We start from the raw sequence: 25,146 nt of genomic DNA on the forward strand, positions 1-25,146 counted from the left end.
ATTACATAAACAACCTCAAAGGGAAAAAAACTCCATGATCATTTCATTAGATGCTGAGAAAGCATTTGACAAAATCCAACACCCATTCATAATAAAAGTCTTGGAAAGATCAGGAATTCAACCCATACCTAAACATAATAAGAGTAATATTCAGCAAACCAGTAGCCAACATCAAACTAAATGGAGAGAAACTTGAAGCAATCCCACAAAAATCAGGGACTAGACAAGGCTGCCCACCCTGTCCCTACCTATTCAATATAGTACTCAAAGTCCTAGCCAGAGCAATTAAACAACAAAAGGAGATCAAAGGTATACAAATTGGAAGGGAAGAAGTCAAAATATCACTATTTGCAGATTAAATGATAGTACAATTAAGTGATCCCAAAAATTCCACCAGAGAACACCTAAACTTGATTAGCAACTTCAGCAAAATGTATGGATATAAAATTAATTCAAACAAACTGTGAGAACTAAAGGGGTAGGGGAAAGAGGGGGAAAGGAGGGTATCTGAAGCCCAGCCAGAGTTTCTCCTATGCTCTGGGCAGGCAGACACAGGAGGACTGCCAGGCACTTTCTACTCAGCCACAGGTGGGCATCTAAGCCACAGAATCCACTCCACAGGGAGTGGACAAGAGGCAGCCCCTGACCAGGGGCCCTGGGGCAACACCCTGTAGCCCCGGGGTTATGGGAAAGAGGGCAGAGGGGTGTGGGGGAACAGGGGGAGGGAAGGAGCCCACATCCAGCCAGAGCTTCTAGGCTTTGGGCAGGCAGACTTTTTTTTCTTCAAATTTTAGTGTTGTTATAAATAAAATTTTGGGTCTAACATTGAAGAGATGTTTGGGCATTAAAATGTTTATCGTCTATACACTGTTTCAGATTTTATGTGGTTCAGCTTTCATGACAATGAAATTAACATGTAATGCAACCATGTTAATGCTACATTAACATGTAATACAAAGTATTTACACTGCCCTAAAATTATATTGTGAGCTAGGAAATAATCATTGCTTATGATATGCTCATACAGTAACTTCTTGAAAGGAACGTAGAGATCCTCTGCACCTATTCTTCCTAGACATGGATGTATCTCCCTTATGTCAAAAAAGGGCAATGAGCGGTACAAAACCGTAAGGAGGGTAATGTGGATCTATAAATTCAATGTTCCAACATGGATAAAAATAGAGAACAATAGCAAAGAAAATCAAAATTAAGACAAAATTATTATCATGATTTCTACATTGAAATTCAGTTATAAATCTGAGGTGATAAATTCACCTTGACAGTGGTTACCTGAAAATGAGACACAAAGTGTCTGGTGCAGAAGACTGATGAAATATTCATATGTAGCTATGTATGTATCATAAACAGAATGGTTTCAGAATCCTGAGATAGGAAAGTAAAATATTAACAGAAGAATGAGAGTATTAAGTTTTATGCAGCCTGGTGCTCCTTTAACTTAGTTCATCAGCTCCTGGTCTGGATCTTTCCTTGTCTGTCCCTACTGGGCTTTTTTCCATTAATGATTTCCTTTGGTGTTATGAGGGTGCATTTTCTTCAAGGGTTCTCACATGAATTCTAGCTTAGTAAACCCTTGTGGCTAAAAGCACAGAAGGAGAATCTATCCATGGGGTTTTGGAGTCTTAGAACAAATAATTGTGATTATGGCTGAAGAAAAATATGCTGTCTTAAACATTAACCTGTTTTTCACTGAGTGTTGTGTCCCAGATGGAGAGCCTGAAGCAAAAAGTGCTACCAAACTCTCAAGGGGTGGAGAAAAGAATCCATGCAAATATCTCAGGCTACTTAGAGTGACATACTCAGTCATCAAGTCAACAAAAGTATACTGAAAGCCACAAATGCATGGACATAAACTGTGTATGTATAAATGTGTTACATACCATGGACTGTACCATCCCATGGCCTAGAACTTGGCAGAAACATCTATTAATATGCTGTTCTCTTGCCTTTTTTTCACCTGGCTGCTACAAATGCCAACTCTCATCTGGACTTTTGCAACCTCATCCTGTCTATCTGAGTCAGAGTATCTACTACACCATGATGGGACTGTGGTCATTGGTGCATTTTTTCCAATTTTAAAGTCATTGCCTGTAAGTGAAACAATAGATTGGAAAACATTATCTTTTGACATAGACAATGTTTTAGAGTAAGTACTTTATATTGACTCATTTTTAAATATTCATGTTCCCTAGGTTAAGTGTGGATTTGAACATTACTGCAAGTATTTCTCATTATGAGGGTCCGTGTGTTCCCATCCAAGACCCTCTCTTTAATTCTAGTTTATTTGGTGATATCTTTGTGTCCTTTCAAGTGAGGAGAGAAATGTATCACTTCAGAGTTTTATGTTTCATATTTGATGGCTGCAATTTGTTCATTTTTCCCTGTGCTAACTGTAATTCCTCAGACTCAGAGCACATACAATATCAGCTCTGTGCTAAAGCCACTGTTGTTGACAGTGGTTTGACTCAGCACTTCAGATAATTGGGGAATTCCAGTCATGGTTGTGTTAGAGCAGACATTCAGTGACTTTGGATTTCCTCCTCCTGTTCTATAATAATAGATGTTGCTTGCCTCAGGTGCCTATGATTTGGGTATAGTAAGGACTGAATTAGAAATTTGTCTATATTCACCACTATTGTGTACCCAAAATTTTGCATAGTATTAAAAGTAATTCTTTCTCACATCTTCTGATATCAGACATTGTTTGCCATCTAACCCTACTCAATCTGTATATTTCCATTATACATTACATGACTTTATGAATTTATTCATACAAACATAATTTATGAGTTTATGTCTACTGAGAGCTCCTCCTCAGACAGCCTTAAATCTGCAAGGACTGCAGATCTAAACAGTTTGGTTCAATTTCATTGGTGACTTTAGAGAGAAATAATGATGTGCAATAGACTTTAAAAGCAATAAAGTGTTTTATCATGCTGACATTTCTATCACTGTGGGATGTACATAAATTAAAGACCTGAAATGGAGAAACAAAGCATGTTCTCAACTCTGAATTCAACCTGTGGAAAATGCTTGTAGTCAGTTGCTGGAAACTTGCTGAAGGAATGAGTGGAGTCTTGTGAATAAGGAATTACAACACCTTGCCTACAGCCTGGTATGATTATACATCATTAGGTCAAGAAAGTGCAGAATGGGAACAATTCAACAATAATATGGCATTAGAGAATTAAAATATATCTTCATATTTTATCTTAAATTTTAATTAAAAAGTTGATTAGACTAATCCAAAATTTCACAATTAGGTGAAATATTTCATTTAGACCTCTGCATGCACCAGGAATGTGTATTTTGTTTTGTTTCGTTTGTTTTTCGAGACAGGGTTTCTCTGTATAGCTTTGTAGACCAGACTAGCCACGAACTCAGAAATCCGCCTGCCTCTGCCTCTTGAGTGCTGGGATTAAAGGTGTGTGCCACCACGCCCGGCTGGGATATGTATTTTTTAATTTTGCAAGAATTTAGGCTGCACTTGATTCCTCTTTTCCTCTATCTAGTTTCTCTATCTCAGGAACTACTATGTACTATACACTATGTCTCTCCAGAAAATGTTAGTGGAAATCTGTCTGAGAGAACACAGTTGCAGTAAAACAAATTTAAGTGCCTAGCTCATCAAATATGAACATTTGAAAAATGGCTTGTCTCAAAAATAAGAAAATAAAATTCTGAGATAGAGCCTTTTTCAATTTCTTCCATGTATGATAAATATATTTGCCTTGTGTAACAGGTTTTAAAAGTATCTAGTTATGTACAAGACAGGGTATATGAATGATATACATTAATATCTACTAAACTTTATTCATGCTTCTGATTAAATCCTTTATAATACAGTGAGGGAGTGTATAGTCATTTTGAAACAGGAGTATTCTGAAAGTCTTCTGTCCATTTTCCTCATATTCTGGTTCTATGTCTACAAGTACACACATCATGACTACAATAAACAAAAAAGTTCATGTGTTTTAGGGTGGCTGGCCTTATCTACCTCAACGCAGATGTTTCAATTTATCTGTGTGTAATTGAATATCATTTTATTTTCATTTTATATAATTAATTCTACAACATTTTAGTATAAGATATTCATAGTTTAAGTGCAAAGGTATTTTGGATACAGAAACAAGAGAAAGACAAGCTTGAAAACTCAAGCTAAAATGTTTCACACAAAAAAATGAAGTCTGAATATTTGATCCATTTTCTGTAGGGGCAGTTTTAAACTATAACATTATTTCAGCAAAAATATAACTGTTTATATTATCAGGTACAAGAGATTTTTAAGCAACCACCCTCAAAATCCTAATTATTTAAGTGTAGCATCTTTCATGTAAGCTCATTTAAATTCACAATCTAATAGTCCAGTATGATTATGGAAGTCATAGACCATGCTTATAAATTAAACATAAGAATGAGTTCTTATATGAATATAGCATTAATATTTATTATGTTTTGAAGATGTTTGCATCCTCCTTCAAGACCTTCTTTTTACTTAGTCTTTCAAAATCTGTTGATTATAGCATGACTATCTTTACATTCTTGTTAGTATTTATAGGTTAGAACATGTCATGTTTATATTTTGGGTCTGGTTTACCTCCCTTGGCATAATTTTTTTTCTAGTTCCAAATTCTACAATGTTATTTTTTAAGCTCTGATTGATATTACATTGTGTAAAAGTACCACATTTTTATTATCCCTTCTTTGGTTGAGGGATATATAGATTGCTTCTTGATACTATCTCTTACACATTAAGGTGCTAAGAACATAGTTGAGCAAGTGTACTTGTGGTAGAATAGAGTCCTTTTTACTTATGTCCAGGAGTGGTATAGATGATTCTTCAGGAAGATCAATTCACAATATTTTGCATAAATATATGGTTTATCAAGAGACTTGTACAATTTTTCCCTCAATGGAAGAGGGTTCCTTTTGTTCTACATTCTCACCAACATGAAGTACTACTTTGTTTTTTATCTTAAACATGCTGACATATATGTGATAGAATCTTAGAGTCATTTGATTTGTATTCTATAAAATGTGGCATATACTGAGACCATAACCATTCATTGAAGATCATTTTTTTCAAATTGTATATTTTTGGATTCTTTATAAAAAAAATTCAGGTGTCAATAGGTGTTTGGATTTACATCAAGGTTTTCAATTCAGGTCTATTAATCAATCTTTCTACATTTTTTGCTAACACGGTATGCTTTTTTAAACTAACGTTTTAAGGTTCACTTTGCAGTCAGGGATAATGGTACATTGAGATTTTCTTTTATTTTACAAGGTTGTTTTATCTACCCTGGGTTTTTTATCCTACATATGGCATTGAGTATTGTTCTGTCAAGGTCTGTAAAATGTTTTGTTGTAATTTTGATGGGAATAATATTAAAACTGGGGATTGCTTTGGTTAAAAGGCCAATTTTACTATGTTGATTCTACTGATACATCATCATGTGAGATCTTTCTGTCTTCTGATATCTTCTTCAATTTCCTTCTTCAATAGCTTGACAATTTTATTATGTATGTTTTCCCTTGCTTGGCTATTTGTACACCAAATTTTTTATATAATTTGTGGCTGTTGTGAAGTGTGATGCTTCCCTATTTTCTTTCTCAGCCTGTTTATTATTTCTATATATAAGGGTATATAGAAGTATACACTGGTATTTTTTTAATATTTTTATTAGGTATTTTCCTCATTTAAATTTCCAATGCTATCCCAAAAGTCCCCATACCCCCCCCCACTCCCCTACCCACCCACTCCCACGTTTTGGCCCTGGCATTCCCCTGTACTGGGGCATATAAAGTTTGCAAGTCCAATGGGCCTCTCTTTCCAGTGATGGCTGACTAGGCCATCTTTTGATACACATGCAGCTAGAGTCAAGAGCTCCGGGGTACTGGTTAGTTCATAATGTTGTTCCACCTATAGGGTTGCAGATCCCTTTACTCCTTGGGTATTTTCTCTAGCTCCTCCATTGGGAGCCCTGTGATCCATCCAATAGCTGACAGTGAGCATCCACTTCTGTGTTTGCTAGGCCCCGGCATAGTCTCACAAGAGACAGCTACATCTGGGTCCTTTCAACAAAATCTTGCTAGTGTATGCAATGGTGTCAGCGTTTGGAAGCTGATTATGGGGTGGATCCCTGGATATGGCAGTCTCTAGATGGTCCATCCTTTCGTCTCAGCTCCAAACTTTGTCTCTGTAACTCCTTCCATGGGTGTTTTTTTCCCAATTCTAAGGAGGGGCATAGTGTCCACACTTCAGTCTTCATTCTTCTTGAGTTTCATGTGTTTTACAAATTGTATCTTATATCTTGGGTATCCTAGGTTTTGGGCTAATATCCACTTATCAGTGAGTACATATTGTGTGAGTTCCTTTGTGATTGGGTTACCTCACTCAGGATGATACCTTCCAGGTCCATCCATTTCCCTAGGAATTTCATAAATTCATTCTTTTTTTAAATATATTTTTATTACGTATTTTCCTCAATTACATTTCCAATGCTATCCCAAAAGTCCCACCATACCCTCCCCCCCCCACTCCCCTACCCACCCATTCCCACTTTTTGGCCTTTGCGTTCCCCTGTACTGGGGCATATAAAGTTTGCAAGTCCAATGGGCCTCTCTTTCCAGTGATGGCTTACTAGGCCATCTTTTGATACTATGCAACTAGAGTCAAGAGCTCCGGGGTACTGGTTAGTTCAGAATGTTGTTGCACCTACAGGACTGCAGATCTCTTTAGCTCCTTGGTTACTTTCTCTAGCTCCTCCATTGGGGGCCCTGTGCTCCATCCAATAGCTGACTGTGAACATCCACTTATATGTTTGCTAGGCCCCAGCATAGTCTCACAAGAGACAGCTATATCAGGGTCCTTTCAGCAAACGCTTGCTAGTGTATGCAATGGTGTCATCGTTTGGAGGCTAATTATGGGATGGATCCCTGGATATGGCAGTATCTAGATGGTCCATCCTTTTGTCTCAGCTCCAAACTTTGTCTCTGTGACTCCTTCCATGAGTGATTGTTTCCAATTCTAAGAAGGGGCAAAGTGTCCACACTTTGGTCTTCATTCTTCTTCAGTTTCATGTGTTTTACAAAATGTCTCTTATATCTCGGGTATACTAAGTTTCTGGGCTAATATCCACTTATCAGTGAGTACATATCATTTGAGTTCTTTTGTGATTGGGTTACCTCACTCAGGATGATGCCCTCCAGGTCCAACCATTTGCCTAGGAATTTCATAAATTCATTCTTTTTAATAGCTGAGTAGTACTCCATTGTGTACCACAATACCACAATTTTTGTATCCATTCCTCTGTTGAGGGGCATCTGGGTTCTTTCCAGCTTCTGGCTATTATAAATAAGGCTGCTATAACATAGTGGAGCATTTGTCCTTCTTACCAGTTGGGACATCTTCTGGATATATGCCCAGGAGAGGTATTGCAGGATCCTCCAGTAGTACTATGTCCAATTTTCTGAGGAACCGCCAGACTGATTTCCAGAGTGGTTGTACAAGCTTGCAATCCCACCATCAATGGAGGAGTGTTCCTCTTTCTCCACATCCTCGCCAGCATCTGCTGTCACCTGAATTTTTGATCTTAGCCATTCTGACTGGTGTGAGGTGGAATCTCAGGGTTGTTTTGAGTTGCATTTCCCTGATGATTAAGGATACTGAACATTTTTTCAGGTGCTTCTCAGCCATTCGGTATTCCTCGGGTGAGAATTCTTTGTTTAGCTCTGAACCCCATTTTTAATGGGGTTATTTGATTTTCTGGAGTCCACCTTCTTGAGTTCTTTATATATATTGGATATTAGTCCCCTATCTGATTAGGATTGGTAAAGATCCTTTCCCAATCTGTTGGTGGCATTTTTGTCTTATTGACAGTGTCTTTTGCCTTACAAAAGCTTTGCAATTTTATGAGGTTCCATTTGTAGATTCTCGATCTTACATCACAAGCCATTGCTGTTCTACTCAGGAATTTTTCCCCTGTGCCCATATCTTCAAGGCTTTTCCCCACTTTCTCCTCTATAAGTTTCAGTGTCTCTGGTTTTATGTGAAGTTCCTTGATCCACTTAGATTTGACCTTAGTACAAGGAGATAAGTTTGGATTGATTCACATTCTTCTACATGATAACAACCAGTTGTGCCAGCACCAATTGTTGAAAATGCTGTCTTTCTTCCACTGGATGGTTTTAGCTCCCTGGTCAAAGATCAAGTGACCATAGGTGTGTGGGTTCATTTCTGGGTCTTCAATTCTGTTCCATTGGTCTACTTGTCTGTCACTATACCAGTACCATGCAGTTTTTATCACAATTGCTCTGTAGTAAAGCTTTAGGTCAGGCATGGTGATTCCACCAGAGGTTCTTTTATCATTAAGAAGAGCTTTTGCTATCCTAGGTTTTTTGTTATTCAGATGAATTTGCAAATTGCCCTTTCTAATTCGTTGAAGAATTGAGTTGGAATTTTGATGGAGATTGCATTGAATCTGTAGATTGCTTTTGGCAAGATAGCCATTTTTACTATATTGATCCTGCCAATCCATGAGCATGGGAGATCTTTCCATCTTCTGAGATCTTCTTTGATTTCTTTCTTCAGAGACTTGAAGTTCTTATCATACAGATCTTTCACTTCCTTAGTTAGAGTCACGCCAAGGTATTTTATATTATTTGTGACTATTGTGACAGGTGTTGTTTCCCTAATTTCTTTCTCAGCCTGTTTATCCTTTGTGTAGAGCAAGGCCATTGACTTGTTTGAGTTAATTTTATATCCAGCTACTTCATTGAAGCTGTTTATCAGGTTTAGGTGTTCTCTGGTGGAATTTTTAGGGAGATTGGTGATTTCTAAGTTACAAAAACTACACTTTTCTATGTGTATAAGCAAAAACATTTTTAATGGATCTAGGGATGGTTTAGCTTTAAAAACATCACACAGTCCTACTTTTTAATTGGTAGAGGGCCAATATGGGACTGTGCAATTCTATGTGCATTTTCTTTCCACATCACCATTAACGAATTAATCTACTTACAAAAAGATATCTCAGACATGATAAAAGTAAGATGACACTTCATGAAACAATAATGTCTTCATATGTATAAGAATTTTAGGTCACCAACTAAAACACAGTTTGAAATATTAAAAATAAGTAAGCCTTTCTATTTTTTTTAAATTACATGTGATGTGTTTATAAAAAGATAAAGATATAGCTGTCTCTTGTGAGACTATGCCGGGGCCTAGCAAACACAGTAGTGGATACTCACAGTCAGCTATTGGATGGATCACAGGGCCCCCAATGGAGGAGCTAGAGGAAGTACCCAAGGAGCTAAAGGGATCTGCAACCCTATAGGTGCAACAACATTCTGAACTAACCAGTACCCCGGAGCTCTTGACTCTAGCTGCATATGTATCAAAAGATGGCCTAGTCGGCCATCACTGGAAAGAGAGGCCCATTGGACTTGCAAACTTTATATGCCCCAGTACAGGGGAACGCAAGGGCCAAAAGTGGGAATGGGTGGGTAGGGGAGTGGGGGGGGGGGTATGGGGGGACTTTTGGGATAGCATTGGAAATGTAAATGAGGAAAATACCTAATTTTTAAAAAAGATAAAGAGAGAGGATATATGTTCTATGGAGGTGTGATGAGGTATGGGGAAAGGGGTACCTCAGTGGGCCCATGTTAAGAGGGTAATAAAAGCAGAGACAGGCAGAAAGAGAGTAGAGAAGTAGAAGAGTAGAGGCTGGCCATGAGCATGTGGAGAGAGTGAGAGGAAGGGATTAGAGGACAAAGCAAGAGCAAGAGAGTGAGAAGCGGGCAAGCAGCCCCTTTTATAGTGAGTCAGGCATACATGGTCGTTGCCAGGTAACTGTGGAGTGGAGCTTAGACAAAATGCTAACAACATGTTGAAAGTATATCTGTTTGTCTCCATATACATGTATGTTTTGCTTTTCCAAGTATAAGTCTTATAGTTATTCATTAGATGTCATTGTTTTAAATGTGTTGGGATGCCACAACATAGAATGTAGTTAGAATATAGGTGAAGAACATGAATTCAGATTCAGAGCTCACATCACTCTGGGAATGACAGTGCCCAATTACACTGGAAGTATTCTTATAAGGAGATGGGATGATGAGACAGGAAAATTCCAAGAATAATCCATGGCATATGTAAGGGTGACAAGAAAGAGACATAATCTGACGAGGGCTGAGAAACAATGCAAAGAAGTTATCACATGCATTTCATGCACAAGCATTGAAATATGTTAACAAAAATAGATGTATATCTATCTAATCATACCAGAATCAGAAACACTGACACACACATACAGATAATTGGACAAAAGCCAGCTGTTACCCCAGGTAAATTGAAGTTAATATGTATGTTCTTTTATAAAAGTATATCCACAAAACCTGGTGGCTTAATGAAGAAACTATTATTTTACATAGTTTTGGAAGGTAGAGACTAGATAGTGAATATGATATGAAGGAATCTATCTCATTCTGTGGTAGAATAATGTTATATTTCCACCTCCAAAAATCTATGACTGCAAGCTCTCTTAGGTCTATAATTAACATATATTCCATTTCAGTATCTGGCCAACTACAAATGTCATAGCAGGCAATTTGAATTGTAACAATTCATTGCCAGACATAAAGCATGCAAACACAAATGGTCAAACTATAGAAGCCATAGGGATAATGTTGTGGGTGTAATTGTTATGAGGTTCCCATACATATGTTGTGATACTTCTATGTAGGATGAACGTACACAACTACCAGCTGGTTTTGACCATGTTATTTGCCATCAATGAGATCAACTTGAACTCCCATATTTTACCAAACACTTCTCTGGGTCTTGAGATTTATAATGTGCCATATCTTCAAAGGAATGCTCTGAGGAATGTATTCTACTGGCTCACAGGTTTGAGCACATTCATCCCTAATTACAGCTGTAGAAAAAATAGCAAATCAGCTGCTACACTTACTGGAATATTATGGAAAACATCAGAAAACATTGGGACAGTGTTGGATCTTTACAAATTTCCTCAGGTAAGTTAAAGTCATCTGAGGGATTGGCATTCATTTATCTTTTCTCAGATTTTAACATTTTTCAAAATAACAGGGAGAGATTTTAATTACTTACTATAAAAAGAAAACAACAGAGAATGATAAAGACATACACATTTTATTTTACTTTTAAAATTAGTAGAAAAGATGAACAGTACACAAGGTAGTTTAAAACTTTTGCACTTATCATTTTTTTCCTGAAAACATTCAAGAAGTGAAATGTGACATTAAGAACTATGGAGAAGAGTTTCAACTTTATCACTTCAATCTGTTTTTTTAAAGACAAGACTGTTTCTAATGGTAATTCTTGTTCTTCTTTTTAAAATACTTTATTGCTTTTAGATTACTTTTGGGCCTTTTGATCATGATCAGATTGACAGAAAACAGTTTCCATCTCTGTATCAAGTGGCCCCCAAAGACACATCTCTGTTGTCCGGTATTGCCTCTTTGATGCTTCACTTCAACTGGACCTGGGTGGGACTGCTCAGCACAGATGACCACAGAGGTGCTCAGTTTCTATCAGACTTGAGAAAGGTGCTGGAAAATAATACAGTCTGCATAGCTTTTATGGAAACAGTATCATTGTGGGGGGAATCCCTAAACTCTTTGCAAACCCATTATCAGATGCATATTCTAGAGTCATCAGCAAATGTGATTGTAATTTATGGATCTATTGCTTTCATATTAACTGTAATAAAAAATAGACATAGTAAGTACATAACGAAAAAAGTTTGGGTCATGAACTCAAAATGGGTTGGCCAAAAATTTGAACAATACACCATGTTAGAATTATCTCATGGGGCTCTCAGTTTTTCACACCATCATGGGGAAATTTTTGGTTTCACTAATTTTGTGCATGAAGCCACTCCTTTCAAGTACCCAGAAGACATTTTTCTTCATGTCTTATGGAACAAGTATTTCAATTGCTCACTTTTGCAATCTGATTGTAAAATCATTGAAAAATGTCTGCCCAATTCCTCCTTGGAATTGTTACCAGGGAATATTTTTGAAATGATCATGACTGAAGAGAGTTACAATGTGTACAATGCTGTGTATGCAGTGGCCCACAGTCTCCATGAGATGACTCTCAGTCAAATGCAAGTTCAACCACAGGCTTATAAGGATAGGACTATGTTATTCCCCTGGCAGGTAATGTGGCCTTCATTGTATTTTAACAGCAGTATGACATCACATGCTTTAAAAGCTTCGAAAATAGCTATTGTAGATCCTTGTTCACTTTTCGATAATTTACACTTGTTTGGTTAGATTTACCCCAAGATATTTCATATTATTTGCAATATTGTGAAGGGTTTTGTTTCCCCATTTCCTTTTTCAGTCCGTTTATCATATTTATCATTTGTATAAATGAAAGCTAATGATTTGCTTGAGTTACTTTTATATCTAGCCATTTTGCTGAAATTGTTCATCAGCTATACTTGTTCTCTGGTAGAATTTTGTGGGTATATTATATATACATGTCTTAGTCAGGGTTTCTATTCCTTCACAAACATCATGACCAAGAAGCAAGTTGGGGAGGAAAAGGTTTATTCAGCTTACAATTTCATACTGCTGTTTATCAACAAGGAAGTCAGGACTAGAACTCAAACAGGTCAGGAAGCAGGAGCTGATGCAGAGGCCATGGAGGGATGTTTCTTACTGGCTTACTTCCCCTGGCTTGCTCAGCCTGCTCTCTTATAGAACCAAGACTACCAGCCCAGAGATGGTCCCACCCACAAGGGGCCTTTCCCCCTTGACCACTAATTGAGAAAATGCCTTACAGTTGGATCTCATGGAGTCATTTCCTCAACTGAAGCACCTTTCTCTGTGATAACTCCAGCTGTGTCAAGTTGACACAAAACTAGCCAGTACAATACTATCATATCATCTGCCAATAGTGATACCTTGATTTCTTTGCCAATTGGTATGTCCTTGATCTTACATATAATTTAGTTGTAAATATATAACTGCAGTTTTTATCACATGATTTCACATATCTTTTAGCTTCACCCTTTTCTGAGAAATATTGAAGTGAAAAATTCTGTTGGTGACCATGTCGTTCTGGACTGGAAAAGGAAGACAGATACAAAGTATGATATTTTCAATGTTTGGAACTTCCCAACAGGTCTTTCACTATTAGTGAAAGTGGGTACATTTGCTCCAAGTGCTCCAAAGGAGGAACAGTTTTCAATATCTGAACACATAATTGACTGGCCCATAGGATTTACTGAGGTTGGTGTGGTTCTTATTAAGTGACTCTAATAAAAGTACATAATGTAAGATACTGGATCTAATGACCTTTGGCTGTATTTATCACCACCAAAAATGTAACAATAACTATCAATATAAAGGCATTTACTGATTACTTATTCTGGTGGATGTGTTTTCAGTATTTGGAATTTATCTCATAATTTTGTCATTTTTTTAAAAAATTGAAATTATCATTTCTGATATTATTTTAACAAAACACCTGAAAGGATATTTGTGTTGAGTTCCAGTGACTTTTTTAAGTGTGGAGTTTCTGTCCACAATTTTCTGTTGGCATGTTTTGTCACAACAATAGAAACCCTAAATAAGTTAACAAATTTACATAGTAACAGTCAATTTTCAAACAGCCTTTTCTTTTAAGCCTTTGACAAACAAAAACTGAAGTCAGTGTGTGTCACTTTTATACTTAACTGACTTGTTCAGAAAATGTAGGCAACAAAAATGATGTGAGGAAAGAAGTATTCTGTTCTTAACATCACAGTTTGAGTGTGAAATCCATCATGACATGAAATATTGAAAGCAGTGATTGTAGGAAACTAGGCAGATTTCACCCAACATCAGGAATATGAGATTCATGGCTATTGTTGACCAAAATTCTTTGCTATTTTCATTCAAATGCCAAAAATGACAGCACACATTTTAAATAGATCAGCAATACTTAGATAATGGAATATAGGAAATACTTCTAAGAATTACCCAAACAAATGTTTTTTTATGGTGAAATTGACTCATACTATTCTGACTTTAGTGATCGCAGTCACAATTAAGATAAATCTTTTTAATTTTGGAAGAAGGAATTACTGGGACAGAATCAGTCTGGAGCCCCATCATCCCTTCCTTATACATTTTCCCAGCATTTCCCAGCCTAACTTACCCCTTTGTGGTTCTAAATGCCAGCATCTGTATAGTCTTACAGAGTTTCATAGTCTTAAGACTTAGGTTTAAAATGAATGCACTTTGTATATCATGCTACATGGAAACATTGAGTAACAAAACTAGTAACTACTTTCTCAAATGTAAAATTAAATTAATAAATATTTTGTTTTATAAAATACTTATTTTACTTGGACATTAATAAGGTACTAAGCATTCTGTATCTTTATTAAATATTTTTCAGACTCCTCACTCTGTATGCAGTGAGAGCTGCAGTCCTGGATTCAGGAAAGTTGTCCTGGAGAGCAAGCCTACCTGTTGCTTTGACTGCACTCCTTGCCCAGACAATGAGATTTCCAATGAAACAGGTGAGTGACAAGACTCTCAGGAAATTTTCAATCTTTTCTACAGTGCTCTGACAAACCTAAGATAAAGGAAAAAAATTAAGCAAGAGAACCACATGGCCAGTCTTTACTTCATTTCAACAATTTAAATGACTTACATGTATGTTCTCTTAAAATAACACATAGGAATGATTCACATTTCTGATCCATTCCAAGTATTGTTGCATAAAGAAGTCACTTCCTCACTGCAGAGGAAAATGATCCATTTCAGCATAGAATTTAATTGACAATATTGTGAATATTAATTATTTATAAGTTTGAAACCATATTACAATCACACATTAATAGTTGGATATTTTCAGCTTTGCTAGAGTAGTTCCATTATAGTCTTATTTCTTAAAAGCAGCCCAAATAGATCATTTCATTTTCCCACTGAGATTTTTTTTTTCTCTGTTTGGTCTTTGTTGTATGGCATGAGTCAGTTTCTAAATTAACTTAATTACAAGATTTTACTGACAGGTTTTCTTCATAAAGGTGTATGTATAAGCAATTATAGATTATACAATGAACTTAGAGTATGATGAACAGTCTTCAAGACATAATCCTTTTTTTGTATAGTATTTTGTAAAATAATTCACATTTTCCATGAACCACAGATGATTTAGAAATTTAATATTCCCATATCTACTAGTGAAGTTAAACCTATACTTTAATAATATCTGAAAATGTTATAACTGCCACAACAAAGGTGGTGTTCTCAAATTTATAGTATGTGATATTACTCATTGACACATCAATGTCCAGATGACAATAGTATATGAACACTTTCAGAACTATTAGAAATAAAAATGTAAATGTAGTGAAAGGTCATCTAACATTCTTTGAAATGAGGAAAATTGGCTTTCTTTAAGGGAGTTATTTTTTCCTCCTTCAAGGTTTCTATCATCTTTGTACATGGGATTTTAGGTCAGAAGATTGTTCTTTGAGTGCATTAAGGTATCCAGGGCTCGCTGTGCTCGTAGAACTGGGTTCTGATGGTACCAAATTATACTGACTTCTGTTGCTTATGTTTGCCTTTCCCATCTGTTTATCTTTGGTGTTAATTAGTCTGGGTTTCTAGCACTGGAGCAGGTCTCCTTGGAAGCATGTACAGTTCTGTGACCTGGGTTAGAGCAAACATCCTGGGAGGAAGGCAGTGCAGTGTCTGCTTAGGGTAGAACCATGTGTCCCTGGTTAGAGCAGACCTCCTGTGTCCTTGTGCCCTGGTGTCCCTGGTTAGGGAAGACCTCTAGGGAGTTAAGCTGTCTTGGGGGCCAGGGCCAGACATGTCAATCTGTGTTCTTGCCTATGACAGACCTCCTGTGAGACAGTCAGAATGTAGGATGGGATGTTCAGTTGGCATGCTGATCTGCCAAGGGTTCGGGTAGAGATTTGTAGATATTTTATGGCTATTATCTACGTATAAGTGAGTACAGACCATGAAGCTTCTTTGGGGTCTTCGTTACCTCACTCAGGAAGATATTTCCAAGTTCCATCTATTTTCCTGCAAGATTCATGATGTCTTTGTTTTTAATGGTTGAATACTATTCCATTGTGTAGATGTACCACTTACTCTTTATTCAGTTTTCAGTTAAGGGACATTTAGGTTGTCTCTAATTTTTGGATATTAGAAATAAAGCTTGTATGAACATACTTGAACAAGTGTCATTGTCTTATGAAAGGGTATATTTTGGGTATATGCCTAGGAGTGGTATAGCTGGGTCTTGAGGTAGAACTATTCCAGGCTTTCTGAGAAACCAGAAAATTAATTTCTAATCTAATAGTACAAGTTTGCACTCCAAATAATAATCGAGGACTGTTCCCCTTATTCCACAACCTCACCAACATGTGCTATCCCTTGAGTTTTTTTTATCTTAGCCATTAAGATGTAGTTAAGATTGTAAGATGGAATCTCAAAGCCATTTTTATTTGCACTTCCATTATGACTAAGGCATTGAACATTTATTTGTTAATTGATTAAATTATTTATTTACATTTTGAATATTGTTCCCTTTCCTCCACATTTTAAGTGTTTTTCAGCTATTCAAGTTTCCTATGTTGAGAATTATCTGCTTAGATCTGTAACCCATTTGTTAATTGGATTGTTTGTTTGTTTGTTTGTTTGTTTGTTTTTGTGGGTAGTGGTGGTGTCTAACTTCTAAAGTTCTTTTTATATTTGGTGTATTAGACATCTATTAGATGTAGGGTTAGTGAAGATCTTTTTCCAATCTGCAGGCTACCATTTTGTCCTATTCACAGTGTCCTTTGCCTTACAGAAACTTCTCTGTTGTATGAGGTCCACTCATCAATTGCTGATTTAGAGTCTGAGAAATGGAGGTTCTGTTCAGGAAACTGTCTCCTGTACCAATGCATTCAAGGCTAACCCCATTTTCTCTTCTCTTAGATTTAGTTTATCCAGTTTTATGTTGAGATCTTTGATAAATTTGGACTTGAGTTTTGTGCAGGGTGATGAATATGGATCTATTTGCATTCTTCTACATGCAAATATCCAGTAAGACCAGCATCATTCATAGAACATGCTTTCTTTTTTCTATTATGTGGTTTTGGCCTCTTTGTCAAAAATCAATTGTTCATAAGAATGTGAATTTACTTCTGGGTCTTTGATTGTATTATATTAACCAACCTGTCTATATACCATCTCCATGTAGTTTCTTTATCACTGTTAATCTGTAGTATAGCTTAATATCAGGGATGGCAATTCCTCCAGAAGTTCACTTATTGTTCAGGATTGTTCTAGCTATACTTGTCTTTCTTTTTTTCCATATGAATTGGAGAAATGCACTTTCAAGTTTCTAAAAATAACTGGCATTGTATTGAATCTATAGATTGCTTTGGTGACATGGCTATTTTCACTATGTTAATCCTTCCATTCCATGAGCATGAGAGATTTTTCCATTTCTGATATATTTTTCAATTTCTTTTTCCAGCAGTTTGAATTCCTTGTCTTATAGATCTTTCATCTGGTTGATTAGTGTTACATAAAGTTTTCTTTAATTTGTAGCTATTGTAAAGGGTGTTGTTTAGTGAATGTTTTTCTCAGCCCATTTCTCATTGTATAAAGAAGGAACAATGATTTTCTTAGTTAATTTTGTATGTGTTCTCTGGTAGAATTTTTGGGTCACTTATGTATTCTATCCTACCATATGTGAATAAAAATACTCTGACTTCTTTCTTTACAGATTCTGTCTACATGATCTAGCTAGAACTTCAAGTAATATATTAAATAGATGGCAGAAAGTGGGCAGCCTTGTCTTGACCCCGATTTTAGTGGAATTGCTTTAAATTTCTTGGCATTTAATTAGATGTTGGCTATTGGCTTGCTGTGTATTACTCTATTTTGTTTACGTATGTGCCTTGTATCCTGGATCTCCCCAAGACTTTTAAAATAAATGGATGTGAGATATTGTTAAAGCCGTTTTCAATATCTAATGAGATGATCATGTATTTTTTTCTTTAGGTTTGTTAAGGTGGTGGATTACACTGACAGTTTTTCATATATTGAACTTTCCCTGTATATCTGGCATGAAGCCAGTGGATCTTGGTGTATAATGCTTCTTGCATCCCATGTTGCAAGCATTTTTTTTTAGTATCTCTACATCAATATTTGTAAGTGAAATTGGCCTAGAATTCTTTTTCTTTTTGCATCATCATATGGTTTATGTATCACTATGCCTATGTTCTTATAGAGTGAGTTTGGCAATGTGCCTTTGGTTTTGATTTTGTGGAGTAGGGGGGTGTGGTTTTTTGGGAGGGTTGGTTTTTTGGTTTTGGTTTTGGTTTTGGTTTTGGTTTTGGTTTTGGTTTTGCTTTTGGTTTTGCTTTGAGTATTGGAATTAGCTCTTCTTTTAAAATCTGGTAGAATTTTACAGTAAAACAACCTGGCCCTGGCTGTTTTTGGTTGAGGGACTTTTAATGACTGCTTCTTATTCAATAGAGGTTATAAGGCTGTTTAAATAGTTTACCTGATCTTTACTTAATTTTGGTGCATAGTGTCTGTCTAGAAAATTATCAACTTCATTAAGATTTTGCAACTTTGTGGAGCATGGGTTTTAAAGTAAGATATATGTATATATTACTTTCCCCATGTCTGTTGTTTGGTCTGCCTTTTCATTTCTGATTTTAGTTATTTGGATACTGTCCTTCTGTCTTGGTTAGTCCATCTTGTTGATTTTCTCAAAGAAACAGCTCTTTGCTTCATTGATTTCTTTGTATGTTTTTCTTTTTCTTTTTTCTTTATTGTTTTGAGTCATTATTTTTATTATTTCTTGCCTTCTCTTCCTCTTCAGTGTGTTTGCTTCTATTTTGCTAAATCATTCAGATATAATTTTAAATTGTTTATACAAGAATTTTCTAATTTTTTTATGGAGGCACTTAGAGCTGTGAATTTTCCTCTTAGCACTGCCACATTGTGTCCCATAAGAATGGTTATGTTATACCTTCATTTTCATTGAGTTCTACAAATCTTCAATTTCTTTATTTATTTCTTCCCTGCCCATTAAGTAGAGAATTGTTTGTTTCTATCACTGCTTAGGCTTTCGAATGTTTCTGTTGTTGTTGAAGTCCAGCTTTAATCTATGGTTGCCTGATAAAAGATGAGGTGTTATTTCAATTTTCTTATATATCTAAAGGCTTCTTTTGTGACTGATGATATGGTCAGTTTTGGAGAAGGATCATAAGGTGCTGTGTTTGTGCTTTTGTGTTTGGATGAAATATTCTGTAGTTGACTTTTTGAATCACTTGATTCATAATGCCAGTTAGCTTCATTCTTTCTATATTTAGTGTTTGTCTGAATGACCTTTGGATTGGTAAGAGTGGGTTTGCAATTCTCCCACTATTAAAATGTGAAGTTCAATGTGTAATTCAAGCGTTAGCAGTGTTTCTTTTACAAATGTGTGCATCCTTGTGTTTGGGGCATACATGTTAATAATTGAGATGCCAATGTCTTCTATTATATCTTATTGGGGAATTGAATCCATAGATGTTGAGGCACATTAAAAACAAGTGATTATTATTTTCTGTTATTTTGATGGTGGGGTGTGTGTGTGTGTGTGTGTGTGTGTGTGTGTGTGTGTGTGTACTTTCCTTGATTTCCTGACAGGGAATTACAAATTTCCTGTGTTTTCTTTGATGAAGTTATGTTCTTTGGGTTTGAGTGTTCCTTCTAATATTTTCTGTTGGGCTGGATTTGTGGATAGATAATTTTTAAATTTGAGTTTGTCTTGAAACATCTTGTTTTTTTTTAAAGCAAAGTATCCCTTTATTGTATTTTTCTTTTTAGATAACTTTTAAAGCTAGATCAAGTAACCACTTATCTCTCATCACAGGAAAAGGGTCCTGCGAATTTCAATAGGCAAAAAATTTTAGGAAATATAATTTCCCCATTACAATTTTCCAATTTTCTTGAGTATAGTGGAAAAAATGGAAACTAGTCCTGCAGCAAGGCTTTAAGATCTCACTTAGGTTGGTGGTGTATAGTTCATGTTCTTCCTCCAAATAGGTGCAAGGTAGGTCCAAGTGCTGTATGCTGAGAAACATCTTGTTTTCTCTATCAGTGGTGATTGAGAGTTTTGCTGGATATAGTAGTTTTGGTTGTCATCTGTGAATTTTTTTAGAGGTTGTAAGATATCTGTGTAGGCCCTTCTAGCTTTTAGAGTCTCTGTCAATAAGTCAAGTAAAATTCTGATAGATATGCCTGGGTATGTTGCCTGGCTTCATTCCCTTGCTGCTGTTAATATTTTTTCTTTGTACTTTACATTTTATGTTTTGATTATTTTGTCCAGGAAATATTTTCTTGTCTTTTTCAGTATAATTTGTGTTCTGAAAGCTTCATGTATGTGTATAAGCATTTGTTTCTTTAGGTTGGAAATTGTTTCTTCTATGATTTTGTTGAGAATACTTTCTTGTCCTTGGAGCTTGGACTCTTTATATTCTTGTGTTACTGGTATTCTTAGGTTATGTGATTTCATGGGGTCCCAGATTCTCTGCAGGGCTTTTTTAGATTTAACATTTTCTTTGATTTATGTTTCAATTTCTATTACAATTTCTATACCTTAGATTCTCTCTTCGATACCTTGAATACTGTAGGTGATACTTGCACCAGTTTTTCCTGTTCTCTTCACTAGTATTTCTATCTCCAGGAATCCCTCAGGTTTTGCTTTCTCTATTGCTTCTGTTTCTACTTCCTATCTTGAACTGTTTTATTGCCTTAACCTGTTAATTATATTTTCCTGTATTTCTTTACAGGATTTATTTATTTCCTCTTTAAAAAGCTTTACCTAGGACTGAAGAGATGTCTCAGCCTTTAAAAGCTAAACTCACACCCAATAATACAAAATGCTTTGCCTACTTGATTGTATTTTGCTATATTTCTTTAGAGGATATATTCAGTTCCTGTTTAAAGGCCTCTATCATCATTATGAGACTGGGTTTAAGGTCATTTTCTTGTACTTCATTTATATTTGGATATCCCAGGCTTGGTCTTGTATAATAGGTGTGCTCTATTGGTGTCATATTTCTCTTGGCTTTTGTTGTTTGTATTCTTTTTTGGGCCTTTACCCATCTAGTTGGTTTTAGTCCTGGATGTGCCTGTTATACTATGTATTGGAAGCAGGTCTAATCTCAATGACCCTGGTATGACAGATCTATAGGAGCTATCTTTGGATTGTATTGTTCTGGATCAGCTGGTCTGATGAAGTTGGGTAGAGGAGCAGTAGGAAAAATTGAGGTCTGTCAAGAAAGCAAGCTGCTCAGTGCAGTTAGGCATGGCCTGAAGGGCTCAGAGGACAGTGAATATGGGTGCAGGAAGGTAATATAACCTGTATAGCTCTGGATCTGCAGGTCTGATAAAGCTGGATGGAGAGATGCCAAAAGAATGAACCGGGGAGGATAGGGTGGTAATTTTATTGCCTTGCCTATTAATTTCCATTACTTCATAATAAAAAGACTAAACTTAAGTTCTTCCAAGGGAACATATAGAGATGGAAGATAGAACCTACCTAGCTGCCTAACTGTTAACTAGGTATAGTTGCTGAATGCATATAGAAGACTTAGTAATTTCATTTATGAGTTTGATAAGGTTATAGAAAAATCATATCACAGGTTACCTCAAAAGACTTTCATCATTACAGAGAAAGGTTTAGACTCTACAGATATGTATATTTGGAGGGATGGAACTGAATGAAGAACCTATTTACCTATAAAAGAATCCCAATTTTTATTGATTAAAAAATGCAGCACACTTATGTTGAGCACTCAAAGCCTAAAGAAATGACTGATAAATACAAGAGAATATAATGAATCTATATTACAAGACAAATCATAAATTGTATTAAAGTATATTTTGTGGGCTACAGGTGAATAGCCATTAATAAATGAGTTGTCATTCTTTATACAATACATTCATTAGAAGCTAACACAACATAGAAACAAAAATAAACTAAAAACATGGCATAATAGATTAACATAAGAATGGGACATTACCATGAAAAGACATATTGAAAAAAATGTTAACTATTGTGACAGGAGAGTGTAAGAATGTATAAGAAAGATACATAAAAGAAGAGTTGATGCTCAAAAAGAAGTAAATATATAGTCTTTCTATGTTCTTTATAAAAAAAAACTAAAACAGCTTTTGAAATAAAACCTTTATTAAAATATTGGAAGGTATATACAAAAAGAGATATGACATTAAATAACATCACGAACATATATTTCCTTAATTCTGAGTTTAACACCCAAGGATTTCATCTTTAAAATCTGTTCTGGAAAATCAAAGAAAGCTTATATTTAACTATTGCATAGTGGTTTTCCTGGAAAAAAAACTTTCATTCAATATTGAAGTTTTCCAAAACTTTGGTAATTTAACAGTCATCATGTTGTCTCAATATATAAAGAAACTTGGACACACACACACATTAACCTGAATTTGATGGCAGAGCCCAGAAGACGAGAGGATTATACCCTGCTTATTTTTCTCTGATATCCACATATGTACTCTAGCATACGTGAGATCTCCCTGCCAACAAAAATGAAAGGGGGGTGGAGAAGGATAAGAAAAGGTTTGAACAAGTATTTAGTGATATCCAATAAATATCCACATGAGAATGAAAATTTTTCAAGCCAGGTGTAGTGGCTCCCAGCACTCAGGAGGCAGAGGCAGGCGGATTTCTGAGTTTGAGGCCAGCCTGGTCTACAAAGTGAGTTCCAGGACAGCCAGGGCTACACAGAGAAACCCTGTCTCAAAAAAACCGAGAGAGAGAGAGAGAGAGAGAGAGAGAGAGAGAGAGAGAGAGAATGAATGAATGAATGAATGAAATTTTTTCAAGCCAAAAGGATGTCATCAATAAATATAAATGTGTAGCCAAAAGGATGTCATCAATATATATATATAAATGTGTGTCATACATCTCAGACTACCATCATTTTAGACAAGAAAATCAAAGAGCATTATACTTTTTATAATTGAATTCACATAATCTCCTGGAGATTAAGAACTATTTTATAAGAATTGGTAAAAGGGCTGAATTACTTTCAGCTGTATAAATAAGTACTCTAGTGGTTGAAATCCATATTTTTTCCTTTTCATTTTTTCCATTTTTATTACATATTTTCTTTATTTACATTTCAAATATTATCCCCTTTCCTCATTTCCCCTCCAAAAGTCCCCCTGTCCCATTCCCCCTCCCGCTCCCATTTCCCTGTCCTGGCATTCCCCTACACTGGCGCATGGAGTCTTCACAAGGCCAAGGGCCTCTCCTCTCATTGATGTCCAACAAGGCCATCCTCTGCTACATACACAGCTGAAGCCTTGAGTCCCTCCTTGTGTACTCTTTGGTTGGTTTAGTACCTGGGAGCTCTGGGGTACTGGTTGGTTCACATTGTTGTTCCTCCTACGGGACTGCAAACCCCTTTATCTCCTTGGGATGAAATTCATATTTTAATTATTAGGAATTATGAACAAAAGACTTTGGTAAAAACAGAGAAAAACATTAGAATAGCTCAATATAAAACTAAAATAAAAGGGCTCTAGGGGTGTGTTATCCTGCATGTTTTCATTATCAATTTGACAAAATATAGATTTATGTGGCAAGAAGAAACCACAATTAAAAAATATCTCCAAGGACTGGCCTATATGCAAGCCCCTTAGACATGCCCTTGGTCAGTGAGTTCTGTGGTCTGCCCTACCCAAATGTGGGTGCCACATCTGAGAACATGATCCTGAGATACATAACAAAGCAGGTTGAGCAAGGTGGTAGAGGAGGGTCCAGGAGTACCACAACCCCATGGACTCAGCTTCAGTTCTTGCCTCCATGTCTTACCTTTAGTTCCTGCCTGGTTTTCTGATTGAGTAATATGTTTATTTATTAGGTGTAAAGTGAAAAATACCCTTTATTCCATACGTTGCTTTTTCTCCTGTGGTATTATGAAAGGATTATAAACTTTAATTGGTGGGTTATTTAACTTAGAATATGCCTTTCTTTATATGTAAATTAACAGGGCAACATAGTTGTGATAAAAATCCAAAGAGTTGATACAGTAAAAAAAATTAGGGTAAAGTGAAAACTTGACCATATATGCATGACCAACTGAATTTCTATCAGGTGCAGTTCAATGTGTAAAGTGTCCAGAGACTCATTATGCAAATGCAGAGAAGAGACATTGCCTCAAGAAAACTGTCACCTTTCTGGACTATAATGATCCCTGGGGAAAGGGACTTACACTTATGTCCCTGGGATTCTCTGCACTCACTACTCTTATTATCGGGGTCTTTGTAAACCACAGAGATACTCCAATTGTCAAGGCCAATAATAGATCTCTCACTTACATTCTGCTCATCACCCTTGCCCTGTGTTTCCTCTGTCCCTTGCTATTCATTGGACATCCAAATACAGTCACATGCATCATGCAACAGAACTTGTTTGGACTTCTGTTCACTGTGGTGCTATCCACTGTGTTGGCCAAAACTATCACTGTAGTTATGGCCTTCAAGATTGCAGTTCCAGGAAGAAAGTTAAGATTGCTGCTGATATCACAGGTCCCTAATTTCATCATTCCAGTTTGCACCCTGATACAAGTATGTCTTTCTGGAATATGGCTGGGAACGTTTCCTCCATTTATTGACATGGATGCTCACTCTGAATATGGACACATTATCATTCTATGCAACAAGGGCTCAGCTATTGCCTTCTACTGCACTCTGGCCTACCTGGGAGTCATGGCTATTGGTAGTTACCTCATGGCTTTCTTGTCTAGGAGTCTACCTGACACATTCAACGAAGCCAAGTTCCTGGCTTTCAGCATGCTGGTGTTCTGTGCTGTCTGGGTCACCTTCCTCCCTGTCTACCATAGCACCACAGGGAAGGTCATGGTGGCTATGGAAATGTTCTCCATCTTGGCTTCCAGCTCAAGCCTTCTAATCCTAATCTTTGTCCCTAAATGCTACATTATTTTGTTTAGGCCAGAGAGGAACACAGTCCATCACATTAGGGATGAAAGACATGATAGGAGCAAAAATTTACTTAAAACATAG

The 25,146-nt window shown here is 36.3% G+C and overlaps 1 protein-coding gene across 1 annotated transcript; it reads left to right on the plus strand.

Annotated features, from left to right (window-relative positions):
• The first annotated feature begins 1,949 nt into the window (after positions 1–1,949).
• On the plus strand, positions 1,950–25,146 carry Vmn2r83 (vomeronasal 2, receptor 83). Its single transcript, NM_001104537.1, has 6 exons — positions 1,950–2,164; positions 10,767–11,058; positions 11,419–12,225; positions 13,078–13,305; positions 14,459–14,582; positions 24,218–25,146. Exons 1-6 carry the CDS (start codon positions 1,950–1,952, stop codon positions 25,144–25,146), a joined length of 2,595 nt encoding a protein of 864 aa, NP_001098007.1.

This window comes from Mus musculus, chromosome 10, assembly GCF_000001635.26.
Source record: "Mus musculus strain C57BL/6J chromosome 10, GRCm38.p6 C57BL/6J".
Taxonomy (NCBI): domain Eukaryota; kingdom Metazoa; phylum Chordata; class Mammalia; order Rodentia; family Muridae; genus Mus; species Mus musculus.